This window comes from Rhopalosiphum padi, chromosome 2 (genome assembly GCF_020882245.1).
Source record: "Rhopalosiphum padi isolate XX-2018 chromosome 2, ASM2088224v1, whole genome shotgun sequence".
Classification (NCBI taxonomy): domain Eukaryota; kingdom Metazoa; phylum Arthropoda; class Insecta; order Hemiptera; family Aphididae; genus Rhopalosiphum; species Rhopalosiphum padi.
Window position 1 is genome coordinate 3,340,910 of NC_083598.1, and position 15,372 is coordinate 3,356,281.

The 15,372-nt window shown below is 28.1% G+C and overlaps 1 protein-coding gene across 1 annotated transcript; it reads right to left on the minus strand.

Moving 5' to 3' along the window:
- Window positions 1–8,411: 8,411 nt before the first annotated feature.
- On the minus strand, window positions 8,412–15,234 carry LOC132919492 (protein suppressor of forked). The gene is made up of 14 exons (XM_060981150.1): window positions 15,062–15,234; window positions 14,810–15,001; window positions 14,666–14,698; window positions 14,492–14,589; window positions 13,697–13,850; window positions 13,399–13,632; window positions 13,138–13,329; window positions 12,872–13,066; window positions 12,559–12,805; window positions 12,426–12,495; window positions 12,251–12,347; window positions 11,897–12,182; window positions 11,706–11,840; window positions 8,412–8,857 (listed from the first exon to the last, which is right to left on the minus strand). Exons 1-14 carry the CDS (start codon window positions 15,092–15,094, stop codon window positions 8,634–8,636), a joined length of 2,190 nt encoding a protein of 729 aa, XP_060837133.1. The 5' UTR covers window positions 15,095–15,234; the 3' UTR covers window positions 8,412–8,633.
- Between the last annotated feature and the right edge of the window lie 138 nt (window positions 15,235–15,372).

Here is a 15,372-nt window from a genome sequence, read left to right on the forward strand (position 1 = left end):
TATTAATTTATAACTTTGCTCATCCGTTCACTATTAGTTCATTAAATGTTTAGTGATTGTTCATGCAACCTGACAATAGTGTAATGTTAGCTGTTGAACACGTGGCATGTGTGAAATGTGAATATCTGCTTATGCTTATTCATTTTTAGATACCACCAATATGGGCTATATAGCTATATCCTATATCATCAGTGGTATATATAGTGGGGTAGGAGTTCAACCCCACGAAAAACCTTCCCTGAAATTAATTTCTGTAGAAGCCACTGTCCTATATGCTATATGCATAACGAATATTAATTTTTTTTTGTATTTGAAAAATGTGTAACCGAAACAATTCATAATATTATTACAGCCGATGTTAAATAAATTTGACGAAGCTATTCGTAATTAAAAAAAAAATATTCTTATTCATTGCGATTTGTATACAAAATATATTTTAATAAGCACAATACTATATTCGCTGTCTTAAATTAATTCGTGCTATTTTTGCATAATTATTTTGTTCACTCTATTTTTCTTTATACCTAGTAAATGTTTCATGTATACCTACTATATACAAAATGCGTTGTTGCTTTTTACGAATTTTTACGACTTTGTTTTTTTTATAATATATTGTATAATTAATTTCAAATGTATGCAGGTGAGTTTCGAGGACAAAATGCAAAATTCTAACCAGAAATTTAAATTAGAACGTATAATTAGGAATGTCGTGATTAAAAATAATAAAACAACTCATTAAGTATATTATAGTAATGGGTTAAAGCAATTCAAAAATATATTTTAATTCTTTTATATTTAATACTTTAGTATTATTTGATATTAATCGATAATAACATCGTGTTTTATTACAAACTAATAGTTTAAGTTTATATGTTTTATATTTTGAATTAAAATACGAGTAATATTTAAATAAATATAAATGTTTTAATTTTACATCTATTAGAATTTATAATATTATCTTTATTCATTACACTCTTCAATTATTTTCACGTTTGGCTGTGATAATCTTTCCGGATTTTTAAAACTAATAAACTGTCTTATATCAAAATTATGTTTACTTGATTTTCAAAGTTATGGTTTGTTGTCTACTGGGATAGTAAAAATTTTAAATAATACTTTACCACTTTTTTCTTATTTCTTATTTAAAAAATCTTGACTTATCATTTTATTAACTATTAAGTACTACTTCAACCAAAATACATTCATTGCTCCTTTCGGAATCTTGAAAAATGTTAGTATAATATACCTAATTAACAATATAACAATATGCCATTTTAAATTTTTCAGGGGCAAGTTTAATATTTTACCTACTCAAAGCCTAATAAAAACAATTACTGACATATTGTTAACTATATATTGTAGATTATGTTAAGTTAGATTCTTAGATTAGGTTGCCTACTAGATTAAATACTAAATATTTTAGTAAATGTTAAAATATTAGTTATTACTAATAACTTATTAGTTAACATTAAATTATAACCATTTGCCAAACAACGCCATTTCAAAAACTCGAGGGTGGCTAGACTGGCTGTCTTTTGGCTACCCTCTTCATCATTTCACTGCTGCAGGCAGTGGCGTCATTTGTGGGATGCAAGGGTGTACAAATGCATCTCATGAACAAAATTATTGTTATTTGTTTTATACTATAATTTCTATAAAATGATCTACATTTACACAAAAAGTGTGTTGTAAAAAATTCATGGGATGACTCGACCATGCGAGTGACTGGTATTACTTTAGATTTTCAATATTGGTTTTGCATCCCATGAAAAAATGTGAAATGACGCCCCTGGCTGCAGGCATCCAAATACATAGTCCACAACAATTTTGTTGCTTATAATATGAATGTATATTCTATAGAATTATATTGTTATGTATGTATGTATGTGTTTTGTGTTTATTGTGTATGATAATGTTTATCGCAATTAAATTAATGTTCCATAAATATTTTGATGGTATTTTTAATGATTGTTTTTGACTAGAGTGTCTAGTTATTTGAATTATATGTTTTTGCGAAAACAGAATAATAATAATAATAATAATTATAATATTTATTGTACAGTATATAACTATGCACAACTAAATAATATTAATATAACAGCAACGAGATAAACACTTGGTTCTAACTTTATAATTATTATGTAAATTTCTAAGTTTTGGATTAAATGATTTCGAATAACACAACAACAACATCAACAACAACAAACACAAGATGTAGTGTTAATATAAATATGTACCGATTTTATTTTTTGTTTTGAGTCAAAAGTTTAATGTAGGAATTAGGTATCCTACATGTGTATGTTGTAATATAATTGATTTATTATCTACGTTATTATAAATATAAGTAAACAGTACAATAATATTATTCGTAGGTGAAAACAAAATTCATCATCCATAGAAAAAATACAATATATATTATTATACTATAGAATATAGATACAGAATACTAGCGGTAGATAAAGTCGATAAAGGTACTTTTTTTGTAGTGTTATACTAGAAACATATATCTGTTATTTCCCGACAAGTTTAAAATGCCTACGTAATTGAATTATTAGTTATAATTTACAGGTACACATACCTGTAAGGCTGTAATACCTAATTATTTATTAATTATTGTTCTATAATTATAGATTTCCGCAGCATTGTATTGCGGTCATTGCACTTTTATTGTATAGCTGATGTGGGGCCATGGGTTGTGGTCGGCTGTGACTTGTCCCAACTCTCGACGATATGCGATCTGTGCGTCCAGTGGTAGGCACTAGGCTTGTTGGCTGTTGCTAGTTCCATCATCAGATAATACACTTTTCTTTCGAATTTACAACCGTGGCGTGCACATAAGTATACATAAATAATTACCATACACGATATAGGTTAAACCTATAAGTACTCACTTTTCAGTATTCTTTAATAATTCCAACATACTATTAATAGTTAATACTTATATATATTGCCTTACCTATTTGTATTTAGTATATAAAAAAATGTAAGTCGCTGACCGGTGTTAGTATAATATTATGCTGACCAATGACCATATTACATAGTTTACCTAGACCCATTTATTCTTATACCAACTGAATAATAAATAATAAAAAAACATGTTGCGTAAAATGGTGTTTACCGAATGGGGCAAGCAGAGCAAGCACTCTGTACGTGCAGACTAGTCCGCGGAGTAATTCGTTATAGGAATTCAGCTTATATTAATTATTGCTTATTAAATAGGTACAATTATTCTAATTGATATTGACTGTATAATATGATAAAATATACTAATGTAAAACCTTAAATTGCGTGTTTGAATAATAATATATTATATAGGTATAAGTATACACCCATTTCAAATAAATACAACGGAAAAATGTGGTAAACATCGGTGTTTATCGATGAAAACAGCACTATTGGCGGTACACAAATCATAAATTTATTGACAAGTGCTGAAACTTTAATGTTATAGGTAAATCGTATAGATATAGGTATTGCATAATAACATCACTGTGGCTGATAAAAATGTTATTTTTTCATTTTACGTGCGTGTTTTATTAATTGTCCAGCAAAAAAACCGTTAAATTATTGTTGTTATTATTATTTTCATAGTATTGTCTGATAGTGTTTACTGTAAACGTAGTTGTTACGTCGAAAATCCAAACAAACAAAATTATAACTTATAGCAGGCAAGCTGCTAATCACATATTCAGCATACCTACAATATTATGCATATAATATTATCATATCATTATGGGTAGACTGGGTAGTCCCCACGAACTCGGTCTTGCACGTTTTCGATAGGTAAACAACAAACGTAAATTATAAACGATTATGGAAATCGTGTTGTAAACACGTGCTGTCGTTCTACTTGTTTACTATCGATATTATTACTTTTCTGGTACAACAGTATCACAATATGTCAATATGTGTTATTAATTATTATGAATAATATGCGGTTTCGGCCAAAATATTATATCATACATCATATTATAATGTGACATGGGCACCGTAATCGTCATTTTCGTGATACTGAAATCCAATAGCTTATTCTAGTAATCTAGTCCATCGTCCATCGTACATAGACCACAGTCCACGGTATCTACAACACAGAAATCGATCACAGCAACTGCCAGTCACGACCGAATTGGTAGTTTTAAAATAATATATATATTATATACTTGAAAAATAAGCAAAATAAATATATAGTAAATTAAAATAGCGACTCCGTATCTTAATTAGAATGGTTGAGAGCTTAGAGGGTCAAATAATATGGCAATATACTGAATATAGGTACTTTCTGTTGTTTAATATTAAACAGCTAAGTACCCTTTATTTATTTTTTTTATTATTTATTATACAATCTGTAATGTATATTTTTTTTTACAATAAGTATAAGTGTAAACTGTAAAGTGATGTAAAGGGGCAGTAATGGCTGTAGTCTTGAGCGAATAATCCATCCAGTGATAGAACTTTACGATATTGGACAATGGTTTTTAATAACACTTTTCAGTCATTTAAGAAGTTCCGAGACAATTCTCCTCAATTTGTCCGCGGGCCACCATTTGGTGACCCATGCGATAGATAGGTACATAAGTAGAAACCCGATTGTACCTACACGGCTACACGTTTAACCGACTAACGTGGATATCTATAGTTCTATACGGTTAAGAAAAGTATTTAAACAATGACCCACCCACTATAATACCCCCTACAGTATAATATATAATCGAAAACTGTTTATAGTAATCTAGAATTTTCATTCCATTGGCCATCAACAATTTAATATAAAAAAATACTATCTAATTAACTATACATTCATCCACACAAATTTTAATTTTTAAACAACATAAATTTCTAGTGCTAAGCAATTATATTAGACAAACATCGCTCACCACGCCACTGGGTATATTATATATTATACTGCAACCATACAGACAGTGGCGCAACCAAGGGGGGTGTTTTGGGTGTCTGGACATCCCCTTGAACCGTAACTTTTGTCCATAGTATACTAACAAATTTAGAAATGTATTGGGGTACTACTGTACACGCTACTGGCGGACACACCCTTTGAAAAAATTCTGGTTGCGCTACTGTATACAGGTACATAATATTATATCTATAATATGATTGTTAGTCGTTACGAATTTTTTTTGGCGGTTTACAGTTCGACGCAATATCCACTGAAGTACCGGCCTCCGCATGTATATATCTAGTGCGCACGAACCACATTTAAAACAATAATAATAATATTATGAGCGTTTGACTTTTTTTAAACTCTTTCCGCGTGTTTATTACTGTTTATATTTATATCGTTAGCGCCACGAGAACGAAACGTCCAAGGCCATATTTGGTATTGCGTGCGCACGCAATTTTACAAAAACTACGTAGAGGTAGGTATAATATAATTTTTATAACGCGATGTCATCACAATAGTAGGTAATAAACTAATAAATATTTACTATGCGAGGCACCGACATAACGAAAACCCAGAACGATCTAATCTGACTTACGGCGATACTGCGATAGTATGATACATATAGGTACCTACATACATTTCTTGATCTCTGCATAATAATTATTGATAGAGAAGATGAAAAGTAAAAGCTTCAGATTGCGAAACGCATAACTCCTCATCCTAGCTGAAGCCTGCTCGTGCTCTATAGACTATAATCTATAATACTCTGTATACTAATGCACTATACAGAGAGCTGATTTCTGGGGTGTGCGAGAAACAAATCCAAATTCTTGTCATTGCCGTAATAAATTATATGGTGGTCCAAAAAATTTTTTAAAAAAATTTCGTTTGTCAGAAAAAATTTAATTATTAGTTAATAATAAATAATTGTTGTGTTATCGTGATTATTAATGTAAACAGCGACAAACGATGAACGCAGTCGCAATCGTATAATCTCCGACAGTGGCGCAAATAGGAAACGTGTTTAGGACTCAGCCTTATTAAGAATAATATTTACATAATATATTATATTATTATTTTTTAAGGAGTTTTTAAGTGATTTATTTTTTGGGGGGCTAAGCCCCACTGATCTTCAAATACATCATAAAATAGATCAAATATTGAAATATCTATTATATGCGGAAAATCAATATTAAAAAAAAATATTTTTGGTGGTTCAGTTATTTCAGTTCCACGGGCCGGATTAAACAAATTCGAAACGAATATAATTTTTCCGTACTTATACCATAATATTTAATATCAACAACTCACAACTATCATGTGTATCATGTACAATGGTATGTGCAAGTCCAACGTTTAGACCATTTAGTCTCCATTTCTTCAACTTTTAAAGTTTTAACTCTTAACATAAAACAGTCAGCAACCCCTCATGACTATTGTACGACCCATCGAGTTTTACTCGATAACTCGCCGATCCAATCCAGCCCTGTATATCATACCACGTGGTGGCAGGTGGTATAAATCGCGATTACAAGACTACAACAGTACTGATATTTTTCTGGATATGAAAACCATAAAACGTCGACAAAATTAATGTTATTCGTGATTTTCCTCTAGATTATTCAATGCGGATTCCCCGTTGCTTATACCCAACCGATGATTATACACGAGAAACAGGATTTGATGGAGGTATATACTATATAACATTTAGGCAAGTAAAATTATTTTTTTAATGACTATACGATTGTGGGGATCCATCATCATTATGTACAATCCTGTTGGTTTCACTGGTTTCAGGTAACGTATGACTATAGAAAACTATAAACTATTCAATTTTAAAATTTAGAAGATATTCTTTAGGTATAGGCTGCAGCTGTAAGTGCTGTGACACAACTTAAAAATACAACATCACCTGAGGCCAGAGTATTTATTTTAACACTACAAATATTTTTAAATTTTGGAAGGTTTTTCCATTCATAAACTTTTGGTGTGCTATTAATAAAAGATTTTGACGGTTTAATAAATTCTAAGTTAAACAACAATTGCTCTTTCTTCAATAAATTATTGTAATCGTCGGAAAAATTGTTTTAGATCATTATTAATTAAAATCTCATTGTCAAAATTTGACAACCTTTTTGACAGTTTACTGAAAAATGAAAATAATATACAAATATATTAATAATAATAATATAATAATATTTCGTTATTTATCATCAATATAATTATTAATGCGATTAATGCGAATATTAAAATAACACATATTATTTTATTTTTCTATAATATATCTATTATAGTGGATATGAAAATATTATGAGATCTATTTTGTCACAATCAGGGAAAATAAGACATAATAGTTTAAGTCTTGATATCTAATAGTTTATAGTCTTGGTACCTCCATGGTTTGGTGATTACTATTTTTTAAGAGTACTTAAACAATTAAATTATAATACTGCAGTTAGTGCAGTTTGTTTTCCAAGTCAATAATTTATCAACATTAAAAATCATGTTTTCAAAAAATAGTAACGTTGATCGTTTCATGGCATTAACAATAAATTGAATACATATGGTTTATAAAAAACAAAATTTTCATAATAGCATTTATTTTAAGCAGTTTCCCATATTTATAGCTGTTTAAAGGTAAAGTGTTTTGGTTTCAGAGATGGCTATTTCTATTTTGTAGTGATAAAAATGTATTAAAATGTATTGATTTCGACATATTGTGCAAGGTACAAATTGCAGTCAATAAAAAAATTTGTAGTGCTGAGAATTTTTATCTATCGTAAATAGGGAGGTCAACAATTATAAGATTTGGCTATGTAAAATGAGATTTTAGGTTTCAGCTCTATACTGAGAAAAAAAATTAATATAACCTATTACCTAATTAAAATTATTTTTTAGGTTTAACGAAAACGTCACTAAAGTTGTTTTTCTTTGAAATATTTGTTTATATTTTTGACAAAATAAAAAAATATACATAGTATAGTCAGTATACTGTACATATATACAACAATAATTTATTGCTAGTTACATAATATTCTTTTGTACCTGCAGGTTACAGTCAACTATTAAAAATTTTAACTTATGAAATACCTATAAACAAATTAATTTTGGTTGAAAAAAGGTTGAGCCAGTGGTATGCAAATTGCCAGGACATTTTTAGTTAGGGCCACAGCCCTACCTCATATTTCCATTGAATAGATAATACAGTTAATAATAATATGATATGCAAATATGAAACATATTATTCTAGACTTTATAATCTAGAGATAATGTAAACACTTTGAAGATAAACAGCAAATAAACTGTTCACAATTCTTTGCATATCAAAAACATGATTATAGCACATTATAGGAAGTATAAATTATTAATGTATTGCTCCTTTTATTAGTGGTAAGAGAGCCACTTTATGTTTCTTAGTGATGTAAATTATTTATTATGTACAAGTAGTGACTTTGGAAGAGCCCATTATATTGATTCAAGAATTTCTATTAACATTAATGATAGCTTCACGTAATTATGAAATCAATAATTAGTTTTTTTTTTACAAATGTATACTATATGTCTTAGTTTGGCTTATAAACAAATATGCTAAAATAATTATTTAATTCAAATAACTATTTACAAATTTAAAAAAAAAAAACCATATTGAAATGAATAAATGTAAATGATAATTCCAGTAGACAAGGATAAAAAATAGCATTTATACTTAGTAGTCTACTTATATAATTCAAATGATTTATTTGGACACACGCTTTTGTTGTCTTGAACGATATATATCAAATGGTGGTGGTACTAAGTTAATGTCTTCATCACTGTCGTCACCTTTACCAGATAGTCCTCCTATTCTACGTTTTTTCTTATTGGAGCCACCATGTGCTGTATCTTCATTCGCCCATTGCACTGACATAGCAGTGTCAAATAATTTCACATCACATCCATTATCAGCTTTAGGAATTGGTGCTATAAAAGACAATATAAATTTATTGTTAAGTATTGTAGTTAATACATCAAAATATTTTTATAATCATACCAAGTTAAGAAATTATAAATACTTGTGTATAAATTAGTGTAATAAGTAAATTTTACGACAACAAATACCTACAATACATATTGCACGTGTTAAATATGGTATTTATTACAAATGAATAGCTACTAGTTTGATGTTATAATTAGATAATCTCAAGAGGACATCACACCTGCAAAATATGCTATAAACACACTACATAGAAAATCTGTTTATTAAAATTTAATTGTGTAATAGAGTGAATTTTCTTAATATAATCAAATTTAAAGTTCTGAATATTATTTAAGGAGTTTTGAAGGTTTTTATTTACATTTTAATTTTTAAATGATATATGAGGATTTCAAAATTGTAATATTTTACATATTTATAACTAACTTTAAAATATCAAAAAATTCCTACAAGTTACCCTAAATAATAGTCTAACCCAGTGGTGGCCAAATTTTTTTTACCTCGGGCCATAAAAAAAAACTTTTTACCAGGGCCTTTTTTTTACATAAATTAAAATTTTTTTTTTTTACGTAAATATAAAATATTATAGTTCTTTCGCGGGCTAGATATTAAATGATGGCGGCCGTAGTTTGGTCACCACTGGTCTAACCTTTAAGTTTCAAAATATTAAATAAGTGAATTTATTCCAATAGAAAGTGCAACAAAACATCACCCATATTTCTTAATGTATTTTTTTAGGTATATTATAAACAATGATATTTAATGAAATAAAGTTATAGAATAAAATATACGTTTTAAACAAATACATATTATTAAATTGTTGAAATATAATTAAACAAAATACATAATATGTATTATTTTTTCAACATACTTGTATAGTTGTATGTTCATATTTGTATAAGTACATTGTTCATGATCAAATATTAAAGTAAAATAAAAATAATATTAACTCAATTTATTTTTTAACTTTATTTTAAATTAAAATAATTTGTTTTGTGCGAACAACATATCGCAATTATTGTTATTGTTAAATTTTACTGTTGCAGATTTATAATTTACCACTACCAAGCATCTCCTTTTCACTAAATGCACTTATATTTATATTTTATACAAATGGTTTTAAGATTTGGGAACAAAAAAAGTATTAACTATAAAATTTTTAAATATATCACTGCTACTTAAATTATTATGTGCATTGTGCAATACTCAATGAAGTTTTCAAAATATTTAAATTAATTTTTAAGATATTACCTACTTATAATTTATTCTATATTACTAATAATAAAATGAATTACAAATTTAGGTCATCTCCTTTCAGAATAATTTCTTATATATAACATATTATTGAATTCAAATTTAACACATCCATTAAAGAGATAAGGTATGCCTGGCCTCAAACGTACCAAAGAGCAGTTACTCACTTTCCTACTTTTTAATATTGTTTATTTTAACAATTTAATGTGACCTTCGATGAAAGAATGAAAAAACTTGGGCCGCGTGTATAAAAAGCTGCCAAACTTTTAGACTAATTAATTATTTCCAAGTTAAATAAAATACTTTTTAAATAATAATAATAATATATTAAAGAATAACTAGGTTGTTACAAATTATAATTTCTTAATTAAAATATTATTCTTAAAAAATGTTCAAGGTTTTTGCTAGCAAACTATTATGTGCTTAAATTAACTAAAAATATTGATAATCACATTAGAAACATTTAGACTTTTAGAGAGATTTAATATTTTAACTATATCACTTTTAAGGGATTGTTATAATGATAGTTATAAAAATCTGGAAACTACAACTCTTATGATGTAGGTATAATATGGAATCCTTAAACTGTATCTACTCTTACTAACTCGAACGTGTTCAGCGTAAATTCTTTAGTTTTATTTCTATATCTTAACAATAAGTGTCTACCACATGAATATTCCCCTATTCTACACCATATAAAGCTTAGTAGTTTATCCTATCAAAGAGTGTTTGGCAACTTGCTTAGCAAACTTGTTAGTATTGATGCACCTAAACTTCTATGGTAGATCATCCAGATTAACCTTTTATGTTCCTCAATATCAGACTAATAAATAATGATTGTAACTTAAAAACTGAATAAATCTCATCAACAAATTTATCTAGTAAATATGAACCAATCCAAATATATTCTTCATGACTTCATATGTATAATTTTAAACATATCTCTTTTTAAAAATTATTTATAACATTATATTGTAATATATTATGTGGTTATATTTTATTTTTAAGCAAGTATAACTTGGGAACCGCTCGTAATGTATGTATCAAAACAAAATAAAATTTTTTAAAAATGTCTTGCATTAAAGATATACGACTTTGGCATAACTAATTTTTTTTTATTATTAAACATTTTTTATATAGGTCACAAACCCTGTAGAGAATTAATTTAATTTTCAATCCAGCCAATTTAAGAAGTGGGCTAAATCAGTATTTCCCAACCTTTTTGTAATGACAACCCACCCTCACTAAAAAAAAAATGTGATTATATAGTATGATTATATATTTATTTATAGGGAAGTTTAGCCAGTCGCGACCCATAAAAAAAATTACACGACCCATAGGTTGGGAAACACTGGGCTAATCAGTAATCATAATAATAATAGATTTAAAAAACAAAAATGTGTACATCGCATGGTCCAAATGACACCACTGTGTAAAACATAAAAGTATCTAAAAAATCTTGTGGCTAACAAGCAGCAATGGAATAATTTAATTTCATTACATAATAGTGCCAGGTGGATAATCTCAAATCAAATATAGTATTTTAATATTAAAAAAAAATATATTAATTAAAGGACTTACCTTTGTCAGGAAGTATAAGTCTAAGGAATATATCCATAAGCATGTCTACAGATACAAATGGGCCATGGAAACAACCAGGTGGTGGTAATACTTGCATTAGCTGGCAAGCAGGTGGTGGCGGTGGAAATGTTCCTCCTTTAAATATTTATTTTTAATATTTAGAAAATAAACAAATAATTAACTTTAATTACCTGGTACAATATGTTCGCCTGGAAAAGCATTCAATTTTGGTTTATAAGGTACCATTTGAGAAATATCGGGCAGTGGTAATCGCTTTTCATTAGGTCGATTATCTAAGTCATCTAATCCATCAATAACCGCAGATCTTTGAGTAGAATTATGCATTGTTTTAGATACTGTATTAGTAACTTCATTATATCCAATAGATCTCAATTCAGGACTTGTACATGGAAATAGGTTTAAAAACCTATACCTGTCCACAAGTTGTGCCGTTTCTTTTCCTTCAAATTCTACTAGCTAAATTCAAAAAAATGTATGTATTAAGTATTTATATTTAATGTTCTTATTTAATTATTTTAAATTACCTTGCCAAAAACAGCTGATCGCCGTTTTTCTACTTTCAGTATACTTGATAAATCTCCTATATTTGATTCAAATTCAAGGAATCGATTCCAAATATCTCTGAAATTAATACAAATTAAATTAACATGTGTTTACATTATTGTAAATTAAAATTTATTAAAAAATAGCAATTATTACACAGATTTTTCTGGTTCAAGACTTGTGTTTGATAGAACTCTCTCAAATAATACCCTTGTATTATTATCCTCTATAAAAATATTAATACAAAAAATTAATAAAATATTATCATAACTATACATGAATTAATTACCATTGAGATGAGAAAGATAATCTATGTAACTAATAATATACTGTGGGTTGTCGCAATACTTTTTTAATCCAAGCTCAAAAATACGAAAAGCAATGTTTTTATCTTTACTACAGTAATATTCCATTAAAGCAGCAGAGACATAGACATGGTACTTAGATCTAGGGTCTTCTCTTGCTTTTTTAAAAACGGCTCGTGCGGATTTTATTCCTTCAGCACGGCGAGCAAATTTCATATATTGTACATATGTCTACAAAACCATAAAAATATTAAATTAATTATTTAGATGATACTAAACAAATTTTAAAATTCATACCAGTGTTGGATCAGTGGTAATTTCATTATCTAAATAACTTTTATAAATACTATGGACTTTTTCATAATTCATACGACCTTCTTCAAAATCAGCATAAGCAAATCGTAATAACATACTTGTATTCAATACAGTACCAATTGCTCTTTCATAAACATTAGCTGCTTCATCACTATACTGTTTAGCTGCTGATATATCCTAAACACATAAATGTTATTTTATTATTATAAATTTAAATAATTTGCAGATAATTGTTTATTAATGCTTACTCCTTTTTCTGAGAGAATTTTAGAACTTCCATCTAAAAACTGAGCAGCTTCATACCAAAAGTCAGGATGATGAGTCATGCATAATAGCGCTTGGTCAAAAGCAAACATAACTCGTCTTGTAATCAGTGCAGTGTCTTCGGTATTCAAAGGGTTTGCTTTTTCCCAAATAATATATTTTTTCCACAATTCCACCTATTGAAATAAACATTAGTTTTTAAGTATACATATATGTATATATAAATAAAAAAATAAGACACTTACTTGTTTCATTTCGTCTAGGCTACCAGTTGGGGGTACACTAGGGTAATTCTTATTCAGTCCTCTTATAACTACTTCATACTCTTTGGTGACTCTTCTGGCATTCATATAATCTCTACTTCTTTCAATCATCATCTTGTCAGCAATCATAATATTAATACTTTGTTCAAAAGCCAGATACTCTTTCCATAACAATTCAATGTTAATCATAGGATTTACAACACCACGTTGATACACCTAAAATAAAAGATTTGAATTTTAACACTATGCAATAAAAGGAATAATAATCAAATTAAACTACTTTTCTGATTGCTGTAATTTTTTGATTTTCAGCATATGAACCAACTGCTTCAACGCTACTTAAAAAGGTTATATAATCTTGCCAAATGTTATGTGAATGTATATCCATGCCAATTTTTTCCAATGCAAAATCATATGCTTGAGCCATTTTTTCTCTATAATATATTTTAAAAGAAGTTATTTAATTTTAGTGCTTTTAAGTCATAAATTTATTTTATGAAAAGGTATTTTTTAAAGTATTTAGGGCATTTAAATCTGAGTCTTAGTTACCATATTACAAAAAAATAAAAAAAATAACCAGGAACGCCTGGAATCGAGGCACACCAGCTGCTAGTTATTACTTATTTATATAAAATAGTTAATACAAATATATTTTAAAAAACAATAATTAGCTAGTAATATAAAAATTATACTTATTAATATAATAAATCTATTGTTTTATGGCATGTTATTATATTTATTAACAAAAAACTAGTTATTTTATGAGAGATTATGTTTTTTAAAAGATTTCATCACTGATTATTTGAGTTGAAGATAAGTATACTTAACCTTATTATAACAATTTGTACCAGATTGGAAATGCATTATATTATAGCTTCTATAAAGTTACATAACAAATTTACAGATATGTTTTATTTAAAGATATTATTCTACCGAGTTAAAAAAATATATATTTTTAATAACAATTATTTATATGATAAAGTACAGTACAATAAATACATTTGAGTTATTTATTTTCCTTAAGTATAAATACAGAAAAATATCATATATTTAAATATAAAGTAAAATTATTTACTTGTAAGTTGGTAAAAGCGCTTTGGTTTCTTTAACATAAGCTAGATAAAGTTTCCACAGTTCAATGTTAAGTACTTTGACGAGACAACGCTGAAAGAGCTGATGAATATGTGTTGAGATTAATAAAAACAAATAAGTAGTTAAAATATGTGTGTCAGATATAACATTACTATACCTTCTCGACTTTTTCAAAGTTCCGACCACGCATCTAAAACACAAAAATGTAATAAGTATTGACAACAGATATATCAAAAACTATACAAAAAAGTATTTCAATCTAAGTCCTTTTTTTACAAACAATAAATATTATTATACATACTTCCATTTCGATATAATACTTCCAGTATCGACCAGAAGTTGGAAACGTAGTAACAAGTTTTTCAAAAAACGAACGTACATCGTTGATCCATCGAGTCTGTGCTTCACGCAACAGTATAGCCCATGACTCTACGTCCCATGGATTTTCATTGACCGAATCCTGTGCCTCTTCCAATTTTTCATTACCCCAGTTCTGTAACATATCGTATACGATCTTCAGGTTTAATGTATATCACACTAAAATCACACTTACCACTGGCGGATATTCTTCGACAGCTGTTTCCATTTTAGCGCAGTATATAGTATAATCTTAGCCTCACAAAAGGAACATTGTTTGCACCTAGCGAGCCGAGTTTCGAACTTTTGAACGTTCGAAACTTCGGAAACTGGATTTTGTATTTGTAAACGTTATTATCACAAATTCATAGTATGATAGCCGGCCTATTCGCATTGGCTTTTCGGCAGTGAGCAAATCATTGTTCATGTCTTGATCTGTGGTAATAACCACAGTGTTGTATGTGGTTTAATAAAGGTTTTAAAGTGGTAACAACCGTAGTGTTTGAA